Genomic DNA, 23640 nt, shown 5'->3' with positions numbered 1-23640 from the left:
ACTTCTGAGAAATGTTTAACATACAAGATGGGTTCCCTGCTCCTAGAAGACTCCTAGTGAGTTGATTAATTCTATTTTTTAAAATAATTTCATAGGGGACTCATACAGCTCTTACAACAATCCATATATCCATCCATTGTGTCAAGCACACTTGTACATATGTTGACATCATCATTTTCAGAACATTTTCTTTCTACTTGAGCCCTTGGTCTCAGCTCCTCATTTTCCCCCTCCCCCACCCTCTCCACCTCATTAACCCTTGATAATTTTTTTTTTCATGTCTTACACTGACCAATGTCTCCCTTCACCCACTTTTCTGTTGTCCATCCCCCTGAGAGGGGGTTATATATATGATTGTGATCTATATATTTCTCCCCCACCTTCCCCTTCCCCTCCTGGTAGGCTACTCTCATTATCGGTCCCAAGGGGGTTATCTGTCCTGGACTCCCTGTGTTGTGAGCTGTTATCTGTACCCGGGTACATGCTCTGCTCTAGTCGGGTTTGTAAGGTAGAATTGGGGTCATGATAGTGGGGGGGAGGAAGCATTAAAGAACTACAGGAAAGTTGTATGTTTCCTCGGTGCTACACTGCACCCTGACTGGCTCCTCTCTTCCCTGTGTCCCCTTTGTGAAGGGATGTCCAAAAAGTTTTGATAGGTTGCATCATATATGCTCAAGGTAGGAATAGCTAGGAAATTAACTCCAAGATACAAGCAGAAATCGAAGTCATCCACAGTTCCAGCAGAATGATCACACCCTGCTGGATGTGATCCTCGGAGGCATGCGTAGTGGGATTCCTTGTAGACGTGAATGGGGAAAGCCGGTGTTCCCATGAAAGTCCGCAGAATCAGACCTCACTGTGAGTCCGACAGATTCCGAATCATGGATGCTGTGATGACTTACTCTCTTCCCCTCTGCAGAGACAGCCTGCAAAATGCACTGTGAGCAGCGACTAGCGGATTCTCACTCACCACACTCTGAAGAGCCTTAGCAGCTGGCTGCATTCAGACATAGGGATAACACCAGTCCATTTAATTGTCTCTAAACAACACACACACACACACACACACACACACACACCAAAGCAACCAACCGACCATCAAGTGTACTCCTGCTCACCATGACCCTATAGAACAAGGCAGAATGGCCCCTGTGGGTTTTCAAGACTGTAACTCTTGGCCAGAGGAGAAAGCCTCCTCTTTCCCCGTTGGAGTAGCTGGGTTTTGAACTGCTGACCTTCAGTTTAACAGCCCACGGTGTAACCACTCCATCACCAGGGCTCCTGCCAGGTGTCTCAGGGAGGCATGACAACAAGTGTTAAAATAAAGCAAGGACAAGGTGGCCCCCAGCGAAGGGCTGTGTGCTAGGTAAACTAAGGCCAGACTGCCCACCTTTCATGGCTGCGCTTTTATAAAACACAGCCTTTCCTTCTGTTCCTTCAAACAATGTACAAAAGCCATGAGGGAAGGAAGTGATGTTGCAATATTTTTGAAACATAAATCTTGCTACCAGTCCGTCCAGGAACAGCATCCTGTTTCCCTTGCACCTGGATTCTATGTACTGCAGCCTGCACTTCTAGGCCTGACACCCGATTTGGAGACAGAATCACCCCCAGCCACCTACAGGGACACATCCAAACACAGCATGTGCGCCTAGACCCTCCCTTGTAGGCCCAGTTACTCAACCAGCATGTACAATTGCATGTTGGCACCCTTTCCCTTCCACTTGTGAGGTTACGTGTTCCCAAACTATGACTCTCCACTCCATTCCTTCTGGCTTTGAATTAATCCACAAATGCAATTTGCACTGGGATGCAGGGGATGCAGAGAAAGGAGAAATGCCTATATTTCACCTTTTGGGTTTGCCTCTTCCCTTTCTGCTGAACTACCAGCACACAGGTGAGTCCACGGGGGTACAGCTGACCCACGCTCACTGCCGACCGAAGGGTTCAAAGCTGCCATCCAACTGGGTTGGTGCCACAGAATACAGACCTGGCAACCTACCGCTGGAAAACCAGCCACTAAAAACCCCACGGAGCACAGTTCCGTTCTGAAACACCAGGGGTCACCGTGTCAGAACTGACAGGACTGCCACCCACATGTGGATATGAACACCCCTACTCTGGTTAGAATTCAGAAACCTTACTGGCCATGTCCAACGGCTTGCTACTACAACCAGGAACAAACTGATGTTATGACTCGGCTTCTTCCTTCATGCTGGGAGTCTGGGAGAGGTCATACTAGGGATTGGCAGATGGGGGGCTGGCAGACGTTGTGTCTGTTTGGCTTGCCTGAAGGACACAGCCTTCCCAAACTGAATGAGGCAGGGCTACCAGAACTGGAAAAGAGATAGCACAGGTGAAAGTCCACAGTGAGAGATTTAAAGGCACAAGGCCCTGGGAAACATCTACAGGGAAATATCGGCATGGTGGCAATCACACAGAACCCCGGCCGGCCGCACCAGGGTTCCTTTGGGCTGCCTATCACCTTTCTGCAAGGGGGAAGGAGCCCTATATTCAGAATTCCACCGGAGTTCGCAGCACCTTCCCTTTCCTGGTGTAGGGAGAAATGTCTGCCTTTGACTCTAGGGGGCAGCGAGGAAAGGCCTCGCTATTTCCCATGTTGCTGTTCAGGGCAGCATTGCCACATCTGACCTTACCCTTGGCCTAGACAAAGAAGAATGGGCTCTGTGACGTCAGAGAAAACTGGGATGGGGAGTTATCCAAACAGTCCCTCTTGCTCTCTGGCACTGGAAGGCCACCCAACATCTCTAGGGTGCAGCCCGGAGCAGCTGGGTCATTTTACGACTTGTGAGTCTTTGCATCCTGTATCTTAGGAAATACTCTCTAGAAACGTGGCCGAGTCACAGTGTGCACTGGACACGGGGTTCCCGTGATTGTTTTCTTTTAAATACAGCGTTTCTCAACCTCTGTACACTTGGCCTTTGGGGCTGGATAATGCTTTGGGGGAAGCAGGCGGCGGATCTCCTGGGCATAATGCGATCTTGAGGGGCCACTGTCGCTAGGTTCCTACTCACCATATACAGTGAACCCTCGCCACTTCGCGCTTCGACTTCCGCGGCTTCGCTCTATTGCGGTTTTTGCGTAACAGCGCATGCTCTGTCATTACTGCCACTGATTGGCTCATACTGTACACGCTTGATGCCATAAATAATATAATAAATAATAAATGATAATTGTAACGTCCAAAATGTTTTACTGTATTTTCCCTTTTTCGTTTAATAAATTGGGTAATACGAGTGTAATGGTGACTAAAGGGTGTTTTTTCATGTCCTCTATGCTCTAACTCCGAAAATATTTGATTTACAAATAAGGAATCCTACTTCGTGGAATTTCATTTATCATGGTAGGGTCTAGAACCGATTAACCGCGATAAATGAGGGTTCACTGTACCACTAATATGTTCTCCCCAATGGCCACAATCATAGATGTCTCCAGATATGTATTACATGTTCCCCCAGGAGACACCACTGGCTGGGGTTTGAAAAGAAACCCTGGGGGTGAAACAAATCTTGTATTTTTTAAGTGTGTCTCAAAAACCTCATGGAAACTGAGTCGATGCTGCCTCACAGTGACCCTATAGGACAGGCCGCAATGGCTCCTGTGGGTTCCTGATGCGGTAACTGTTCAGGGGAATAGAAATAGAACAGTCCTTGGTGGTTTTGAACTGCTCACCTTGCGGTGAGCAGCCCAAGACATTACCTTATAGAATATTGTATACAGGGGGTGGGGTGGGGCAAAAAGGATGGCATTGTGTCTGTCTATTAGGCCTCTAGAGACAAAACCAGGCACTGAACCAAGTGGCCTGCCTGAAGGTGTAAACATGAAGTTTTACAAAAACTCTCCACACGGAACACGGGCACAAAAGAAAGGGCAGAGAGCAGCACACCCACCTTTTATTAAAGCAGCACACCCACCTTTCAACTGTTCCTCACTTACAAATTGCACAGCATTCGCCCGATACAAAATAGACGATTTGTGATAAGAGATCTAGAGAGATGAACCTTTTTTTTTAAGTACTGTTTATTTAATGCAGCATGACTTAAAATACGCCTGTAACCTGACAAGATTCCAGAATGAGGAATGTTCAATTTACCAGTTCTAACCAGCCACGTCCTCACATGAACTTTCTCAGACAGGGCGAGAAGCCTGGGAAAGTAGACCTAACCAAAGGCCTTCAAGGTTTCCTCCTCCTGACTCCTTTTCTCAGCTCCGACTTCATGGCGAGAAGCGTTCTTCTAAGACCCAGCTCACCCTTCAGGCTTCTTCTAAGGTCTTAGCCGTCGGGCCGACAGAGCCTAAGGCCACCTCAAGCTCACGGCTGGCCTGGCTTCCAGGCTCGCCAACAGTAAAAGGAAAGATTCAGTTCTATTTTTAAACGGATTCAGGCGAGAGGCAGCTTGATAGGTCTTTGTCCAGGATGGCTGTCACCCAAAGTCACTGGTACCCTCCCTCCCTGTCCTACTGATAGAGCCTGTGGCACCAGGGCGTTTTGGGTTCAAGCTCAGCTCCGCCACTTGTCAATGATGGGGGTAGGGACTCGGAGGGGACTCTGAAGGGGGCAATCACTCGAGTCCCCTCAGAGACTCAGTGTCTCCGTATGCAAAATGGGACGGATGACAATCCTGCCGAGTTTCAAGAACAGTGCCTACTTATACCAAATCACAGCCACTGCCTCACATGAACCCCAGCTCACAGAGCCCCAGCAGGGCAGTGTTTCTGAGACAGTACATTTTTGCAAGAGCAGCCTCATCTTTAGCCCTCTGAGTGGCTGACTGGTTTGAACTGCCGATTTACTGATGAACAGGTCAACACTTAACCTGCTTCACCACCAGCGCCGCTTTTCCATGCCAAACAATAGATGGCGGGTTCTTTGTTTTGTTTTTCATTATTCCTATTATTGTCTTGGTTGAGACTACCAGTGCTCATCATTTACTCTCTGTTCACTTCACAGACCTTATTTAGCCAGCACCTTCTACCTGCTGACTGCCCGAAGAAAATAAATAGTATAAAACTACATCTCTCCATGACCCAGGGTTTCAAAGAGTAATAGAGAATATGAAAAAGAAAAACACTGTCCTTGTTGGTGATAAGAAACACATTTAAAGTAGCTGGCGCTTAGTGGTGGTGACACCAGTGTATCTAACTTCTATTGCATTCGCTCCTGGGGGACACCTTACATGCTGACCCTTGCAAAGGAGCATCTGCCTTCAATTAAATGAGTCCTGGTCTAGGAAGAAGAAGCTCTTTTCTAAAGTAACACTTTCACAGGGGTATATCAACATGCGTCATGATAGGGTAGGATTCTAAAAAGAGGCTGCAGTCCGGGGGGCAATTCTCACCGTTGAAAGTCAGTGAGTTTTGACTCCAAGAAAACAGGGAATTAGTTCTGACATTACCGAGACATCAGAAGTAGGTGTCAAACATGTATCATGACTCCTAAGAATCGTAATACTAATAACTGCTCACCTTTGTAAAGCCAATCAAGGTAAACCTCGAGCTCAGAGCATGAAAATACATAGACTCTCTTACATTAATTATTGTTACTCACTAGGTCCTGCCCTTTCTCTGTGGGAAATCAAAAAGCCAAACAAAAACATAAAAAGTAAACAAAACAAACTCACTGCCATCGAGGCGATGCCAACTCATCTCGACCCGGTAGGACGGGCTAGAAGTGCCCCTGTGAGTTTCTGACACTGTAGCTCTTCACGGGAATGAAAAGCCCCATCTTTCTCCCATGGAGCGGTGGGTGGTTTCGAACTGCGTACCTGGCAATGAACAGCCCAACTCGTGACCACGGTGCCATCACAGTAGGTCTGGACTTTGTTTTTCCTTTATCACCCATTCTTTCATAACCTCTCAGCATTTCAGCCCACTTTCATGCGCTCTGGGCTTGGTCCTCTTTTCCCCCCAAACCCAGCTTTTCCGCACAACAAAGTCATCTCCCTCCAACGTGAATGTCTTTTGCTGACAGCAAAGTGACAGAACCCTGCGCTTTCAGGCCAATGGTCACGCGAGTTCCTGGTGAACCAAGGCAAGTTCAATGAGACACCGAATCCCACCAAGGCGCGGGCTTACCTCGAATATATTCGAAGGCTCATTGTTGTACTGGTTGGAAATGATTTCCGATTGGTCACTACACCACTTGAGTCCACCGAGAAAGCTGTCTGTATCCAAGTCGTTCACGTCTAGTTCAGAAAGGTCAAGTTCAGGAAGATCTGGGCAAAGAGGCTGGTCTTCACCAACCAGGGCAGCACACTGCAGGGGCGCAGGGGAAAAGAAAAGAAGGCAGAGACCACGTTCAGCCGCCACAGGAATTCATTCAATGGAGGTAACTCGTGCTGGGAATCGAGCCTGGGCTCACTGGACAACATCACCAAAGCTGGTCTCCTGGACTTGAATCACCAGGGAAAAGATCTGAAATTCATCAGCCCATTACCTACCCCTAAAGGATACTTTGCCTGAAATATCTCACCCCACATTCTACTTTCAGATTCGTGGCCAAAATACACAGAGCCGTGAGATCTTCTCTGTGATAAGCAATGAGCTGGATCCGTGGGCACCTCTCTGGTGGCAGTCACCATCTTTTAAAAGGTTGTCTGCTGCACCTTAGGCAGATCTTTACCCTCCCAGGATAATCCCATCCAGGGCAGGATACCAGTTTGATTCTACGCTGGGATTGCCACCAGACACGATAAGGCACTCAATCAACCTCTGCCAGATGAAAAAGAAAATGTAGGACGATCCTAGGCAAACGTTCTCTACTTTGGCTCCTTTTAACCATTATGATGTGTATAATTCATTTAGCAACTAATGGTGCAAAGTCCTTAGACTCATTTAGGGTTCTTGGATTGTTATTTAAATCATTTACTCTTATTTGACTTTTCATTTCTGGACTTCATCCCTAATAAGTCAAAAGCAAGCTCCTTGAATTGAAGGACAAAAAAAGCATGTTTTCTTACATGATCTTTAATATCCTCGGCTGTGTGCAACTTACAAGTCGTGTATTGAGGGGTGTGTATGTGGGAGAGAGAGATGGCAAATAGAAACAGAGAGAGAGAGGTGGATACGGATTAATTGGTATCACTTGGTTCCAGGAAAGAAAAAGGAAAAAAAAAAAACCACACATTATCACACACTACCACTCTACTTTGTCTCTCCCTCTCCTCTCTGAGAATTTAAAAACATAAGTACTTTTTGTTACACTTTTCAATAATGTCAATTATTAAGACTCAATTGTCACCAGGTCAGTCCCAAGACCTGACAAACACCTGTGTGTCACAGCAGAACTCTGCTCCTCGGGATTTTCAAAGGCTGCCTGTTCAGAATCAGATCGCCACATCTGTCTTCCAAGGGTGCTCGGGGTGAACTCGAACTTCCAACTCTTGGGTTCACAGCTCACTGGGTTACCCATTTGCACCAAGCAGGCCTCTATCAGTATATTCAGATGCTTAAATGCCTGGTAGAGTGAGTCCTTCATTTCCTGGAGTGGAGCAGTCTTTATCTATGGACTCGCCCCCTCGGCCCCCCCGCCCCCTCCCAGTGAAGGTGGTCTCCTGCACTTGAACTGGCTACATTCACTTCCGGCTGCTCACTGCAGCCACTAGGCATGAGGTGAAGAAGCCTGCAGAAACTTCCATCGCAGGGGGCTGGCGATGTCTGCGCAGTACGGGCCTCCTCCACCTGCAGTCCCGAGGTGTCCTTATCAGCAGGCACGCTGAAAAGGCACCCTCCTGGCTCTCCCCTCCAAGGTCAGGCACGCCACTGCGCCCATGTTCACATCCAGGCAGCAGCTTGGCAGAAGGCTGAAGATCCTCCTTGACATTTAGATTTGGAATAAAATAAGTTTTATGCAGATTTTTCCCTGCTTTTTTTCTCAAGCCCCCTGTCATCGCTGGCAGGCGACATTACACAGGTCATATGCAGCAGGCTGAGCAGAAGCCATATGCTAAGCTCTAGGTACTGGGTAAGGGAGTAAGCGGTTGGCAAAGGTGCAGGGGGTGGGAGTCGGGGATGGGGTGAGCAGGAACATGACTGTGGTCCTTCCCTGAGACCACCACACACACACACCCCAGGAAGGTCCCAAACACCAGGCAGCCCTCTCAACCTGCACCCAATCCTTATCCTTCCGTTAGTCTTTCCATTTTATTATCCGAGTTAGCACCAAGTTACAGATCAGTGCCCATGGCTAGGTTTGCAGGCGAGTGGAGGCTGGGCTGAGAAGGGGTTTGTCCTGGCACAGTGCCGGCATTTGGTGTTAGGTGAAACTTCGCGGGCACCAAGTCTGCCTGCAGGGCTCCTCCTCTGGGTCAGACACACTCAGAGGAAAGACATACACCCGTGGACTCTTCCACAATTGATTCATAGTCAAGGGGATAGCCCTTTCAATGGTGCAAACGAATACTCAGGATTTATGGGGGGAATCGTCTTCTTAAAAGCACACACACCAAACTCATTCCCATTGAGTGGATTCTACCGAGCACAGTAGCCATGCCCCGGTGGGTGTCAGAGACGGAAACTCTTTACAGAAGTAAAACCCTCATCTTTCCACCCCACCCCAGGAGCAGCTGGTGGTTTCGAACTGCTAATCGCATGGTCAGCAAGCCAGGCCATCAGACGCTTGGTCACCAGGTCTCCCAATACATAGACAGCAATAACAACAAAAAGTCAGCAGCAAGAAATGAATAGAAGCTGGAAATGCTGATCCTTTCCATCAGGCTTAAGTTCCTTTTGCAGAGAGCGTCATTTAGACAAGGTGTTTTAGAAAGCTGAGTGCCACCCAAGGGGGGATGGTGAACTTAACTACTTCTTTGTCTCAACAGCTCAAAGCGTGGCTTGGGCAAGGCCCTTTGAACTTCCAGGATTCTATATCTATAAAATAACTCTTTGAAACCATTGAGAAGCCCTGATTAACTTCTTGGCTTTGGCTGTCCCGTAGTGGGTGGAATTTGTTCCTTGTTCTCTCTTTTCCTTCTCTTCCCTTCCCTGCTTTCCTCCCCTCCTTCCCTCCGCCCTTCCTTCAGTCTTCCTTTCGGCTTTGTTTTGGCTTTTATGTTATGGTTGAACTCAAGTGCATGGGATCTTGCCAGTGTTGACACACTCATAAAACCAGTGTCTCTGAGTGTGGCATTATCCTGCTAATCTAAAGCACATTTGTAGTAGCAAGTGTTCCTGTTATTAATTTATATTTGGCCTTTGGAGGATGCCAGACTCAACAGTCTGAGCCCCGTATCTGTCCCCATCTGACGTGCTGATGTTTACTGCTTCCCTCCACATCTGTAACAGGTGGGCTCTCGGCACTAGAGAGACACATTCGCCTGCCTCCTTGCCGGCATGGCACGCATTCCACAACCAACCTTCGCCTTAAATTTACAATAAGATTTAAGAGGATAAAGCCATCACTAAACACAAAAGGCTAATTATTGAACGTGATTTCACCCCAACAGACTTTTCTCTTCGTTAACGAGCAGACAATAAATTAGCTTAACTGCACTGATGATAATGAATCATTATAATTAAGGATAATTCTCCATTAACCTTTTGGAGGTTTTGGTGCCACTGATGGTAAATCTGAGAGAGAGCGAAAGAGAAAGAGAGAGAGAGAGAGCCATATTAATTATGTCAATGAAAAGAAGAATCTTTACTTCTTCCTTAAAAAAGTCAGAACAGAGGGGTGGGCAGTAAAGAGTGACAGATTCTTAGTGGTATGTATGTCATGTGAATTGTCTCTATCAATCTTCGTAACCTTATTGTACATCATCTTCATTAAACTGTGAAGCACTGGGGACCCAGTGTAGCTAGAGCGATCTAGACCTTTATTAACCAATGTGCCGTCCTGTCATGATGTGCAAAAGGGCAGAGGACGTTTTAGGATGACAGCGAGCATTAATGATTCAAAAACGGAAGGCCGCCTAAGCTAAGCTACCTGCTGCTCGTTCATCTTTCAGCCCTTGCGGCGGAAAAGCCTGGACTGCTAGCAGATTACAACAGAGAAGCCTGCTGGTCACCCGGAGCCGACCGGCAGCCCACGACCAGACCGTGAGCTGAAGGGAGACCTCCCCTATCACCTCCTCCGGAAAGCAAGCAGGGCAAAGCCCCAAACCAAGACAACGGGCCACCCTCCCGAAATGAAACTTAATTGGAAAATGACTGCAGGAATTCCAGCGATTAAAACAAATCTCTTCTGCTTCCATATGATCTGGCGCCTCAGTCCAGTCTCCGCAGCAGCACCGGGGATCACACACGTTGGGAAAATGAAACCACAAACACCTGAGTCCCACGGTGCCAGCCAGGCAAACGCCCACAGGACACTCCGGCTACTCAGAGACAATCAGGACTTGGAAGCCACTTCCACAATGCTGCCCTCCACCTCCCCAGCCCCGCTTGGTAATAGCTTCAAGACCCCATGACTTATCTATATCTATCCCACCTTTCTACAAAATCACAACAAGCTCAGAACCATTACAATTTGTAAAGACCGTCTGCCCTGGGAAGAAAGTGCGAACTAAGCCCCGAGTTTGCAAACCCAGCAAAGAGTTAAGAGTCCATGGCATGCCTCCCGAGATAAGAGATGCATTCCCGGTGGGCCTGGGCCAAAAGCTTTTCCCTTTAGATGCGTCTTGCTGCACTCCATGACATCTTATTTAACCACATCACGTGGGGCCTCGATCCTCCCCCTTACCCTGAGTGCCCCCAGCTGCCCAGAGGAAACCCTCAGCGGCCACTGCCAGGTTCATTGTGAGCAGCTGGAAACCGCCGTCCAATTCCTCTCACCAGAGTCCACAGAAAGTTTCACTCGCTCCCCAAGTTGCCCAAACTTTCTGAGAACATTCCACCAGGCTGCATGCAAACAGGCAGAGAGGTCTTCCTCTGTCCCCCAGCCAGTGACTCAAGACGCCAGAGATTATGAGGAAACGGCTGGCTTCCCACCGCGCCCCTCTCTCGCCCCCCTCTCTCCCCTCCTGTATGAATTGTAGCCAGCAGAGGCGGTGGAATTGATGTATTGCTGTCTATTTTTACACAAGCGCCGAGCAGCTCCACACACAGTCCTGCATAAACTCCATTCTCTCAGAAGCTCCAGGCTGCTCTCCGCGGAACACAGAGATTTAACTATTGGCTGCCCTGCCGCCGAGGCTAATGGAAAAGAAGGCATTTCTTCCTTCCCTTTTTTGGGGGACAAATCTTTCCACCCCCAGATTGGAGTTGTGAAGGGAAATAGCATGCATCACTGTTTCGTGTTCTGTGGGCAACGTAAACTCAGAGAAAAACCCGGCAGGAATTATAAAGGGTTTTGTGAGTTCTCTCTCTGGCGAACAGCGAGAGCTGGAGAGAGAGAGAGGAACTGGAGGTAAAAAAAAAAACAAAAAACAATCCGGGGATTGGCGTCAAAGCCAGACTGTATTTGAAAACCTTGGTTTTCACAGTTTGATGGTCATTGTCGTCTTATAAATAGAAGTGGCATTTTTCCAACCAGGCCACTAATCACGGCTGGAAAGCCTTCAGCTTCTGATTGCTATCAATCTCTTGGAGCATCAATGTTGCATAGGGCTGGCAACAGAGCCCGTGGCACATGGAAAGAGTTTCGAACTGCAGCGGACGCCAGTGGCAGCAGCCCCGCTTTGATTTGCTCAAGGCTTCTCTGAGGAGCCACCTTAAAATAGCAAACTTATTGGAGTTACGGCTGAGATCCCTTCTCAGCAACGGGCTACTGCCTGGGTGACTGTCTGCCTTCTTTCCTCCAACCCAGCCCTCCCCGCACCCCCCACCCCCACTTTCAAGAATAATCACATCCCACAGAAGCTTTAGTGTCAGTTGGTCAGTCAGTCACTGCCGGTGGCTGCAATGCCGAGCCCAGCCCAGCCCCCACCTCCCCCGCCCCCCAGGCTCACCTCGATGTCACTCCACACAGAGTCCTGGTTGCACATGTCCCACGCCATCCAGCTTCTGAATGACGCCAGTCAAGCTTGTTCAAACTCCAATCCACAGTGAGACCGAGCACACACTCCCGCAGGCGACCAGCCCCTTACTGAGAGTGAACTGAAGGCACCTGTCTTACTACAGTCCCAAGTCACATGACAAAGCTATTAAAAAGTAGGCTGGGCTGTCACTCACCCAGCCTCCCTTCTCTTGTGCAGCTTGCTGCTCAGACTCGTGACGTCACTCAAAGGCAGCCCTCTGCCTCAGTGAAGTAACGCTTAAAAAAAAAAATAGAAAGAAGAAGAAGAAAAACCGGAACACCGGGGAACGAAGAAAGAAAGAAAGAAAACACGTGGATTTTTTGAGGCTCCAAGCGTCACACTTTGATTAAAGCCAGCTTTGAACGCCACAGACTCTACACGGAGCCCTGGCCATATAATAACTCAAATCCTCGGCAATCTTGTTTTAATTTATTTTTCTTCCCCAACAAGCAAGTGGCAAAGCTCTGTTTCCTGGCAGATCAACTAGACGCCTAGCCCAAATGTCTGTCTCCCACTGCTCCAAGGACTCTGGGTTCTAAGGATCTCCAAGTGGACCCCCGGCTGGGTTTGGGCTAATGCAGGAGCTTATCACATGATGCCTTTTATGAGAGATTTTCTAATTGGGGGAGTGTGCACAAGCTGAAAATGGAGCATTGGGGGGCTTGTTTAATCAACACAACAGCCTGCCTTGGTGACGATATAAACAACCCCGTCCACCGGCCATCAGCTGTCCCGTGGCATGGGGAATACCCGACCTGTCACTGCAGTTTGCTTTTTGCTCCATATAAGGAGAACCAGGCTCAGAATCCCACCCTGCCAGGTTCCTGCTAAGGATTTCCATTCCTCCCAACAGCTCCCCAGAAAACAAGTGTTAGTAAATACAGTTGCGGCTGCTCTACCCAGAACAGCTCGTTACCAGGCTGCCTTTTGTGAAATTTTTCAAACGTAGAGCATTTCTTCGCAAACTGCCTGAGGGAGCCTTTTTGAATAAACACTGGATTCCAGCCTCACTGCCCTGGGTTAGGTAGCTTGCCTTTCCAATCAAGACCAGCCAAGGCGTGAGGGGAAAAATACCGAATTGCTCTTAAGCAGAAATATTCATGTCTTGAGCTTTTAAAAAAAATAATAATGAGCTTTTTTTCAGCATCTACCTTGAGACAATGAGGGCTAAAGCAGGCGCAAGTGTTTCATGATGACATTACATATTGGATACACAACAAACGAGGTACCAGAAGCTTGGGAAAACCAGCTCCAGGAGTGTCCTATGTACACACACACACACACACGTTTGTGACTCCAGATTTTCATAAACTTGTAAAACCAATACCATAACTCCTTCACCTGATCATCCTTTCTCTGAAATGCAAGGGAAATCCCGGGAGAACCGACACATAATGATTGAGCACTGTGTAAGTTAAAACTCCTAGTTTGCTGAAGTTTAAATGTAAATTTCACTGAGGTTAATTTAATGCTGCCTCTGATAGCCATCTCCCAAGAAAGAAGAAAATAAAAAAGCGATCTGCTAGCACATTTAAAATATAATGGAAATATCTAAGTGCAAGACGGTGGGGGGGCAGGGGGCGGGGAGGAGAACAGGAAAAACCAAAAACAACCCAACAACTTAGAGGTTGCTTTTTCCCAAACACCCATAGGATAAGAGATTTGTTCAGGCTGAAATCTGCAACAAGTTGCCAGTAAAATTCCTGAATAAGATGCAACACGCGACAGTTTGCCATTGCTGGATAGGAAACGATCGGCAAAGCTTCGACATTTTAAGTTCACCGAATGCGTTTCACCGGGGCACTTTTTTTTTCTTGGGTTATAAATAGTGGAAAATTACTGGCGCTTTCCATTTTCCAAATCAAGAAACAACAGGCCAATATAACCTGCAGAAGGCTTTTACATATGCCGCTGGTAACCTACTACCACGCACCTCAAAAAGCAACATGCCTTTTTTGTCCCGATTACATTCTGATTTAACATGAAACTTCAGTAAATTATTACAATTCAGGACAAAGGTCATTGACTGTACCTTCAACACAGTCAACTGTGAAATAATATTGGCCAAGAAGAGGTCATGCTTATTAATTATTATCAGGTGACCTCAAGCTAGGGGATCTTCTCTGATGCCGTCTTTAATTATGCTCATTGAATAAAGTCAGAAGTCTTTGTAGATACATAGATATTTTTTGTCCATATATACATATAGCCTTTTTATACTTTAAAATTTTTAACAGCTTTATTGACTTAGAATTCACATAGCATATAATTCAATAGTTTAAAGATATTAAAAAGAGTTGAGTGATCACCACTATAAGCTATTTTAAAACATGTTGTCTCTCATACTCATTATTAGATCACCATATTTACACCTTTCTTGAGAAATTCTTGATACCGAAACATTTCTTCATATTATTTTTGACATTTGGACTTGTCCAAATTGTGTTACTGTGATTTTCTTGGTGTTTTTATTTTCAGTTTTGTGGGTTTCCTTTAACCGCTAATCCTATTTATCTTAGTAAAATTTTTATTTTCTGAAACCAGAGGTGGTTTCCTACAGCTTAAAAAAAATTCATTCATTGGGCTTTTGGAGGTAAAAGAAAACAACCTCAAATGAGTTATAAACTACAGTATGTGATAATCGCCCCCTTTAGATTTGTAGCAATGTTCAAGTCAAAATTTAAATAGATTATTGGGACAAAGTTGCCTATTCTGTACGATTATGTATGCAAAGATATGTATATATATATATCTGAAAATGCCAGCTTTCCTGAGAGGAGCTATTAGAGGTCTGATAACTTGCCTAATTAACTCTTCAGATTACAAAGTCTCTGTGTCCAGTTTCTTTCCTTTGCTCGGGAGAATTAAATCGTTTGCCGCTCACCAACCTTGGTCTTCTCTGGCTCCCAGGGCAGTTTCTATATATAATTCCCTCTCTGCCTTGACTGTTTCTCTCTTGAGGCCAATGCACTCTTCCTTCTACCCCTACTTCAACTCTGCTTCCAAGATTCCAGAACTTTTGGTTTCTACCAATGTACTGAAATTTTGCTATGTGCAAAGCAATGTATGGCCAGGCCTGCCAGGAAGGCGTATGACAGGGACCCAAGGGAGCTCATGATTTCAGGGAAATGACAGCCCACGGAAATGGAGAACACTTTGAGATGAGAAAACCATATTATTTTGCTCAACAGCTAGATTGCTTTTCTGCTCCTTACAACACACCCTTTTTAGGTACAAGGTCCCTTCACTGACCACTGCAATCCACATGTGGGTCAACCTCCTTTAAACTCAACAATAGGAAGAGGTATTTATTAACATCTATTGAGTGTTATCTATTAATAATATTGCATATCTACTCGGAGCTTCTGTCCCGCCCGTGGATCCTTCTCCCTGAGTAGTTCTACTAAGGTTTGTTTCACGAGTTCTCAATGTTGGTGGAAGGTGAAGAAGCATCTATCCTGAGATTTGGTGTCAAGAGAGGGCAACAACAGCAACCACAACAAAAACACCTTCCTTAAGAGAACACTTCAGCTCTACCATAAAAATACTTGACTAAGTGGGAGGCATTTGGGTTTCTTTCCCAATCCTGCCCCAAATTAAGGGTGTTCCCCACTCCCCACAGGTTAGACTACCGCCCCATTCTAAAATATAAAAATGAACATGGTCCAACTCAAATGCCCCAAACTCTAGGAAATAGCAAAAATTTTTGCTTCTGCCATCAGTACCAGGTTGTCTGCAGGTGAAACGAGCAACTAGTATAAATATCTTTGCACAATGGTCCTTGCACATTGGATTGTAATGTAAGAATAGATTTGCAGCTGACAGTCTTCAGGGAAGAAGAGGTGATGAGGAGCTAGCGTAGGGGACCCACGAACCCCGGCCTTGCATCGATTACAACTCAGTCCCTTCACAGCTCAGAACCTCCTGTCAGGGTCATGGGTGGCCCTGCTACAATGGAGGCAAGCAAGGTTCTGTGGGAAGCTCATGCGGATCAATGAAATCCCGCTGGAAAGAACTTCCATTTTTCACATAGGAACAGTACTCACCTCCAGAAATAATAGCGCCGTTAAGACAGCCTCCCCTCCACCACCGGCTCCCACCCCCAACCCCACCAAGGCAGCTGCAAATCCAGGACAAAACTGAGAACAACAATCCTGGGCAACAGCCGGCCTTGCAGGAATTCCCAGAAAGAAAAAAAGGTCTGCCTGGAATTGCTAATATTTTAAAAGTTAATCATCGCTAACAAGCACTCAATTCCAGGTTGGTTTTCGTTCATAGAGAAGTTAATTGGTCCTTATTCCCCCCAGTTCACATGTAGGAGACAGACTGTGGGACTGTGGAACCTGTCTGAAGCTGAGGCCATGCATGACATAAAAGTCAGTAACAGGGTAGGGCACAAGGAGACCTCTAGCCTATACATGTCCTCAAAGGCCAGCTTGCTGACAAGAGAAGTCATCTGCCATGGGGAACTGAATGGAAACTGAAGCACCTTTGGGGAAACAGAACAGTCGGTAGGCAGCTTTGATGTTTCCTAACATCATTTTTAATTTAGTAAACTCGAGGCAACAGGCAACCTCAACAAACAGCTCTCCTCTCCAATCTGAACCCTTCTGCATACCAGCTCTATGGCACTGAGACAGCCTACATTTTCACATAGACCTCCAAATCTGCTCTTCGCATTTGTCATATTAAAGCTTAAAAAAAAGGTAAACATATGGAAATGAATAGAAATTACAGCCCACTGGAGTAATCTAAATACAAAGTGAGAATGATGTTTATTAAGCATGCAGCTAAAAGATAATTTTTATTCTTCATGGTTAAACTCTGATGTGGTCTGCAGGGTGAGCCTCTCCCACCATTTTCATTTGCCTGACTTGTTCCAGGTTCATTCCTCTATAATGCAGTGAACTGTTGATTATTTAGACCAGAAAGGTTCAATAGGAGCATATACTAAGGTTTTATTTTTTTCTATTTACAATATGCAAGTGATACTGAAACTCTAAACTAGCACAGTCCAATTACTAAGAAAGATCACTTTAGCCCATTGTTAGATGTTAAGGGGAGCTAGAGAAATAGAAATTATTAAATTAAAAAAAGATAGTAATCCAGTCATATACAAAGTACTTATTTACAGAGTCTGAATTCCAATTACTGAATTTTCTCTTTAAAAAAAAGGTTTTTGGGCATATAATTCCTAAATTGTGCAATTCCATAGTTCAATCATATCAATGAGAATTGTAAAATCATCACCTCAGTAAATTTTAGAACATTTTCTTCATTCTTATATTCTTTGTTATTAGCTCCCCATTTCCCTCCAACCTCCCCTTGCCTATCCCGAAGAAACCATTAAATCAGTTACTGTCTCTATAGATTTTCTTATCCTAGATTCCATATACATAAAAACATTAAAGAAACAAACAAAAACTAACAACAATAACAAAGTAAAACAAACAAAAAACCTCAATTAAAAAAAACAGAAACTATTAAAAACTAGATCAAATTTAAGATGTTTTAAAAGGGAGATCAAAAGAAAAGACATTAAATTGTAACCTACCTGCATTTACAATGCAGGTAGCAAGGGTATTCACAACCCTGGTCTCTGATCAGAGGGGTATCTTTTCCAACAAGTCTCACAACAGAAGAATCAATAAATTAGTTGATTCCCATTCTCTTTTCCTGTTTACCCTCCATCCCAGAAGATACAGAGTTGGAAAGGTTTTTAGTTCTTTGTTTCTGGTTTGGTTGTAAGTTTTCCGGTGATTTGATCCCCTATTGTATCCGAGGCAGGACCAGAGTGTATATATATGTATGTATCAGGGTGGAAGACAAGAAATGTAATTAATTCTCGTTTTAAGAAGCAATTAGCTAGAGATCAAAGCTATATTATACAGGGACTTATATCATAGCTCCCTTTTCACACCCTAGCCCAGTGAGACACAGCGTTTTGGAGGAAACATTCTTAACCAAGACCATTTCCAGAATCGACCTCCACATTTCGCAGTTCAATCAAAATATAGATGTCTAATGCTGCTGGTAGCATTGTAAATGGGTACAATTTTTCTAGCAGCAAGTGGGGTAAGATTTATCAAAAGTTTTAAAGTGAGCATTAACATAGATCCAGAAATTCTGCTTGCAGAAATTCATCCTTCGGAAAAGAACAAGAGGATTTGGCTAAGGATTATTACTGTGAGCATAGTCAATGCCCGGTTGCTTTTATCCTTGTAAAAACTATAAGCAATGTAAAGATCCATCATGAATGATCTAGTTAAGTAGATCATGTAGAATAGATACTTGCACATGTGGTTAAGATTATCATTAAAGAGTACTGTAAAGTATACATCTAATATTGCAAAGGAAACTTTGAATTTTGTTAAGGTTTAAAATTGGGCTAGAAAACACCACCATCATAATAATTTTACATAGAAACCTAATCACTTAGGGGCACGCAGAAGGAAAGACGGGGAGGATGAGGAGACCAGGTAACAGGCTGTTAATTTTGGTGATAGGATTATAACTACTTTTCAAATGTCCTTGTGTGTACGCATATGTGCCTCTGTGCAATTTGAAATTCTATGTGATAAACTCGGTATCACTTTTTTTTTGTCTTCAGGAGAAGCACATCATATATTTATTTGCTTGAAGGAAATCAACTATCTACCTATACCTGATTAGACCTGAAAGACTTACAGCTGTGCCTTCTCATCATACAAGACATGCAGCAAATAGAAACAGCCTCTAAATTCAGTGGGTCTCAAATATTCACTGTATATGTATAACAAAGCCAGTCCTGTTTATCATTTCCAGTCTAACAGTTAGCCACAAAGCTTGCAAGACTCATAAGCAATGCCAAGAGCAGGGACGACTGGGAGGCACCCGTACAAACCTTGTGAGACCTGCATTATCCAGAGAGGGGAAGCTTTCAACCTCCATTAGGTGGTCTCAGAGGCAGGGCCAAACCACTGAGCCCCAGCTGCCCCGATCAACTTCATTCTCTTTCTCAACATGAAGTTTCATCGACTGAGCTGAAGCTAACTTTCTCCTTCAACAGTTCAACAATCTGTGGCAGGGGGAAGGAGATTTCAGTCATGTGTGGAAAGAGGGTGTGTTTGTTCATCAGACTTTTACTTCCTTTCTAGCATCGGGTAGCGTTCAGAAGCAGAGACCAAGAAAAGCAAAGCAAATGCCTTAAGACTATACTCTAGCTGAACGCCTAAGAAAATGTCTCACGAGAGAGGGTGCCGGCTCGGAATAAGGAAGAGGCCAGCAGGGAAGAGGTGAGGGGTAAGCTGTTCAAGGCATGGCTTCGACTGGGGATGAGAGAAATGAATGTGATCCAGAAGAGTCTGTCGGTGTTATGGATCGGTGATGGGTAAGAGAAGGTCGGGAACACAACCTGTCCCTAAAAGAGGGGATGGCCCATGTAGTGCTGCCACATTGCAGCCTGGCTCTGAGGCAAGAAGCTCATGGCAGGGTCTTCAAACAACATGGGGGAGGCCTACCCTCTTCTCTCTAGGAACCAAAGTCAAACCACTGCCATCGATATCAACCCTACAGAACAGTGGAACTGCACCCTAATGTCGCTGAAGCTGTAACTCTTTATAAAAGGAGATCAATCGCCTTCCCCCCTGTCCCCCCTGCTAGAAGGTGGACACCTGTAGGCAACGGAATGAAAAGGTCCGGGGCCATCCTGGAAACACTTGGTCTTGAAGCACACGTGACCGTTATTTAGTCAATGAAGACTTTTCATGCAAAGCGGAAAATGGGGTGGGTCCAAACCCGCTTCCTGAGGCTTCCTGTGATGAAACTCGTAGAAACTTAGAATGATTTTCTGGCTCTTGCTAGATCCAGCCCAAACACAGGGAGAGGGGTGGTTGGGGAATGTGGGTCGTTGTTTCACCTTGGAAGCAGCCAGCCATTTGACTTTGGCCCTAGTTCTGAACGATGCTGAGCCTGTTTCCTTATCTGTTCAATGAGATGGCCAGGTTCAATTCGATCTAAGATCCTGGAGAGCTGGAAAAGGCAGGACTGTGCCTGCCTTGACCAAGACAGTCAACTCAGGAGCCCTCTGTGGAGAGAAGGCAAATCCGGGTACTTCGCTGAACACAAGCACAGGGAATCAGGGGCTACACAAGAAGCAGAACCGGTGCTCAGTTTCACCGAACGCGCACAACCTCCTCACTTGCCTTGCAGTACAGATAGTTATCCTCCTAACGATTGCAGGAAAGGGACCCACAGAGAGCCTATGGACTAGAAGGCAGCCAGCCACACGTTCTGGCAGTGAGAAGACCCGCCCCTGCTCACCGTCTGTAGGAGGCACAAGTCATTTGGGAGATGTACACCTACTCTCTCCTCACTCCTGCAGATGGGCACTGTGTACCATGCGAACCCATGCGGAGGTTTGACAACAGGTAAATAACGGTGTCAGCCTGAAAAGGGAAGACTTGGAGCAGTGGGTTTGGGGAAGGTGGAACTGACCTTCAGACTTCTGTAACTAGGAGTTAGGGCTCTCACATGGAGGAAAATAAGAGTTTCCAGGAATAACTCAGCCTCTTCATATCAGAGCCTTCATCCCTCAATTAAAGATTTCTGTGCTTGGTAAAGAAGCCTTGGTGGTATAGGGGCTAAGCATTAGGCTGCTAACCACAAAATCAGTAGTTCAAATCTACCAGCTGACAAAAGACTAGATGTCCACCCCCATAAAGAGTTAGAGTTTTGGAAACCCCCCGGGGGCAGCTCTACCCTGTCCATAAGGTCACCAGGAGTCAGAATGGACCAAAGGTGGTGAGTTGAGTTATAGATGTTCAGTAAAAGGGAGTCTTGCCTGTTTTTAATTGGAGGGAATCAGTTAGGTTGTTACTCCAGGTGTGGAGGAACCTACATTTAAACAGCTTTCTCATTGCGTCGTGAACAAACGTTCTAAAGCAAGGCCCTCTCCGAGGATGGAGAGCCACTGCATCTTGGGGTACTAAGCGTCTTCCTGGGCAGCTGTTTTCTTGGGGCACACAGTCCTGTTTTACAGGAAGTGGGAGATTTGTGTTTCATGCCCCATCTCATGCTGCCCGGCTTGGAAGTTTTGCTTTAAAGCTGTATGAATGAATGAAGGCACATTAATCTCTAGCGGAAACTCTGCCGAGGCAGCTACAATGGCCTAATCATCAGTAAAGTAAGACCCGGTAAATGAGAAGCCTTCAGAAGGACAATGCTTTGCGAAACCATTAGCAATTTATTCTCAGACAATGCTGCCCACTCCCTCAAGAGTCCTCACTAGTATGCCATGTTTAACTTCTGATCTTTTGGGTCTGTCACCAGGGAGAGGACACAAGCAAAGTCACATCAGAAGGCTTGATTTCTGTGCTAGTGGTCCACCCGGCAGAGGAAGTCTTACAGGACTTCGCTTCGAAACAAGTCAAATGCGTGAATAGGCCAGAAAGAGCCCAGATTGTACCTTGCTCCAAGCCAGCTGATCAGAATGGACACTTTGCCTGCCTCTTTTCCCAACAGAAAACTCCGCCCTCTCATGAGGTATCGCTTCCTCTCCTCCATGTTAGTGGATCCAAATTAAGTGCCTTAAAACAGGCTACCCCCAGCTTTGCGCAGGCGGTGTTCTTGTGGTGTGGTGGTGAAGCACAGGGCTCCTCACCAGGAGACCAGAATGTGGAACCCCAGCCACGCCGTGCGAGAAACATGAGGCTTTCGACGCTTGTTAAGGCTGTCCGTCTCAGACGCTCACTGGCATAGTTCTACTGTCTCCCAGGGTCAAAAGCAGGGAGTTTAGAACCTGTACACAGCCATCGAAGCTGCAACGAGGAAAGCCATCTGGTTGTGTCCCTGTATTTAGAGGCTGGTGCTCGTTGTTTTGTCGCATATTGTGCAAAAGCACAAGACAGAAACCCATGATGGGCGGTGCCTATGCACTTGAAATTTTCCCAGCTAAGACCAGCATGAAGGTCTTATGGGAATAGTTCTGCCTTGTTTTTTTATTGAGGTGAAATCGAGTGAAACCCTGGCTAACAACTTCTAGGAAAACCAATTAAGTGATCATGTGAAATAAACCTATAGTGTGGCTGTCTGGACTCACAAACTTCAAGCCTAGAGCCAAATACCACAAAGGGCATCCACTATGTGACTCATGATGACCTTATAAAGGATTTCTGGGGCTGTAAATCTTTATGGGCGCAGCCAACCTCACCTTTCGCCTGAGGAGTGGCTGGTAGATTTGAACTACCAACTTTCCAGTTACGTTCAATGCTTACGCAACCACACCATCAGCCGCCTTATGTATCACAGCGTTTAAGGTTTGCTGCACTTCTTGTAGGAGTCCCTGGATGGCACCAAGTTGATGGCACTCGACGACCAGCTACAAGGTTAGTAGTTCAAACCCACCCAGAAGTGCCTAAGGAGACACACCTGGAGCTCTTCAAGAGGTGAAAGCCTTGCAAACCTAGTTCGGCTCTGCACACATGAGGCCTCCACATGTCAGAATCCACAGGACAGCAACCACTACCCCAACCCCTCTCTTCCAAACAAAATAAAACAAAACATAACCAACTGCCACCCACTTATCTTCTGAAAGGCCAAGTCACTCAGAGATTAGCAACAGAGGAGGAATCAAGGGTTCCGAAGCCTCAGTTGGTTTCTTTGACTGTGGACAGACTCACATGAACTTTCTACATCTATTTTCTTGGATAGTATTGGGTGTTTTCCGTAGTCCTTTCCTGAATGAATGAGTGGAAGAAAGACACCATCCAGCTCAAAAAGTTTAGCATCTTCATCTTGTTCAAAATATGTTATTGAAGGCGCTGGTTGATGTGGTTGGAACAGGCAGTCCTCGTCTCTCAGAGTCTTTTTAAGTCTGCTATTTATTATGTAGGTAATTGTGAGGGAGGGCCTTAGCAATCAGGCCCTCAGATCCCTCGTCTATAACAATGGCAATAGAGAGACCTACTTGAGGTGCCTGTTTCGATGTAAATATGAGAAACAGCTATAAACTCTGTGGGAACATTCATGTCTGAGTTGCCAAGGGACACGAGCAGGGAACTTGTCGTCCTGGTCTATCAAAAATGAAGATGAAATGCACCCCAAACAAGTGGTGGTATCAGCAGAAGGAAAGAAAATAAATATCGGTATTACACGGTTTGTGTTAGGGTGAAACGAGTGCTATGTGAGCCCCGCACTTGGTCTACAGGCACTCCATAATGACACCTAGTAGCCACATCTGATTGATTACCGAGCACTCAATAACAACGAGCAATATGAGTGGCTGTTGTTTGGTGCCATCACATGGCTACCATGTACATAGAAGCCCAACCCTAATGAGGTTGCTGGGTATTAGACTGCTAGCCATAAGGTGAATGGTTCAAATTGACCAGCTGCTCTGCCAGAGAAAGATTGAGGTTGTTGGCTTCTATAAAGAGTTACTGCCTCAGAAATACTATACAAGTTTGCTCTGAGTCCGAATCCACTCAATGGCACTGGGTTTGGTTTTGTTTGTTTGGGGATAATGTAAAAAGAAATGTAAAATAGATCATTAAAAATTGACATTGATTACACGTTACTTTAATACTTATTTTGGACCTACTAGGTTAAATTAAAGAGCATTAAGATGAAAAATGCTTCATTTAGATGTGGCTGATTTTTGAATGGGGATACTAGATTTTTTTTTTTT

The 23640-nt window shown here is 45.7% G+C and overlaps 1 protein-coding gene across 3 annotated transcripts in view; it reads right to left on the bottom strand.

The window, feature by feature from the left end:
• PPARGC1A (PPARG coactivator 1 alpha) overlaps positions 1–23640 on the bottom strand; it is a 583321-nt gene that overhangs the window by 115709 nt on the left and 443972 nt on the right. For 2 of the 3 annotated variants that reach the window (XM_045284122.1, XM_045284121.1), the window contains exon 2: positions 6097–6276. In XM_045284122.1, the coding sequence (XP_045140057.1) occupies positions 6097–6276 (180 nt within the window). Of the gene's footprint in view, positions 1–6096; positions 6277–11906; positions 12097–23640 lie in introns of those variants that run through there. The other variant, XM_004706307.2, reaches the window with a different exon arrangement.

This window comes from Echinops telfairi, unplaced genomic scaffold, assembly GCF_000313985.2.
Source record: "Echinops telfairi isolate 266 unplaced genomic scaffold, ASM31398v2 ScPeMD7_7468;HRSCAF=8506_0, whole genome shotgun sequence".
NCBI classification, from domain to species: Eukaryota; Metazoa; Chordata; class Mammalia; order Afrosoricida; family Tenrecidae; genus Echinops; species Echinops telfairi.
Note: the sequence above shows the minus strand (reverse complement) of the source record. Positions and strands in the feature narration are given on the sequence as shown.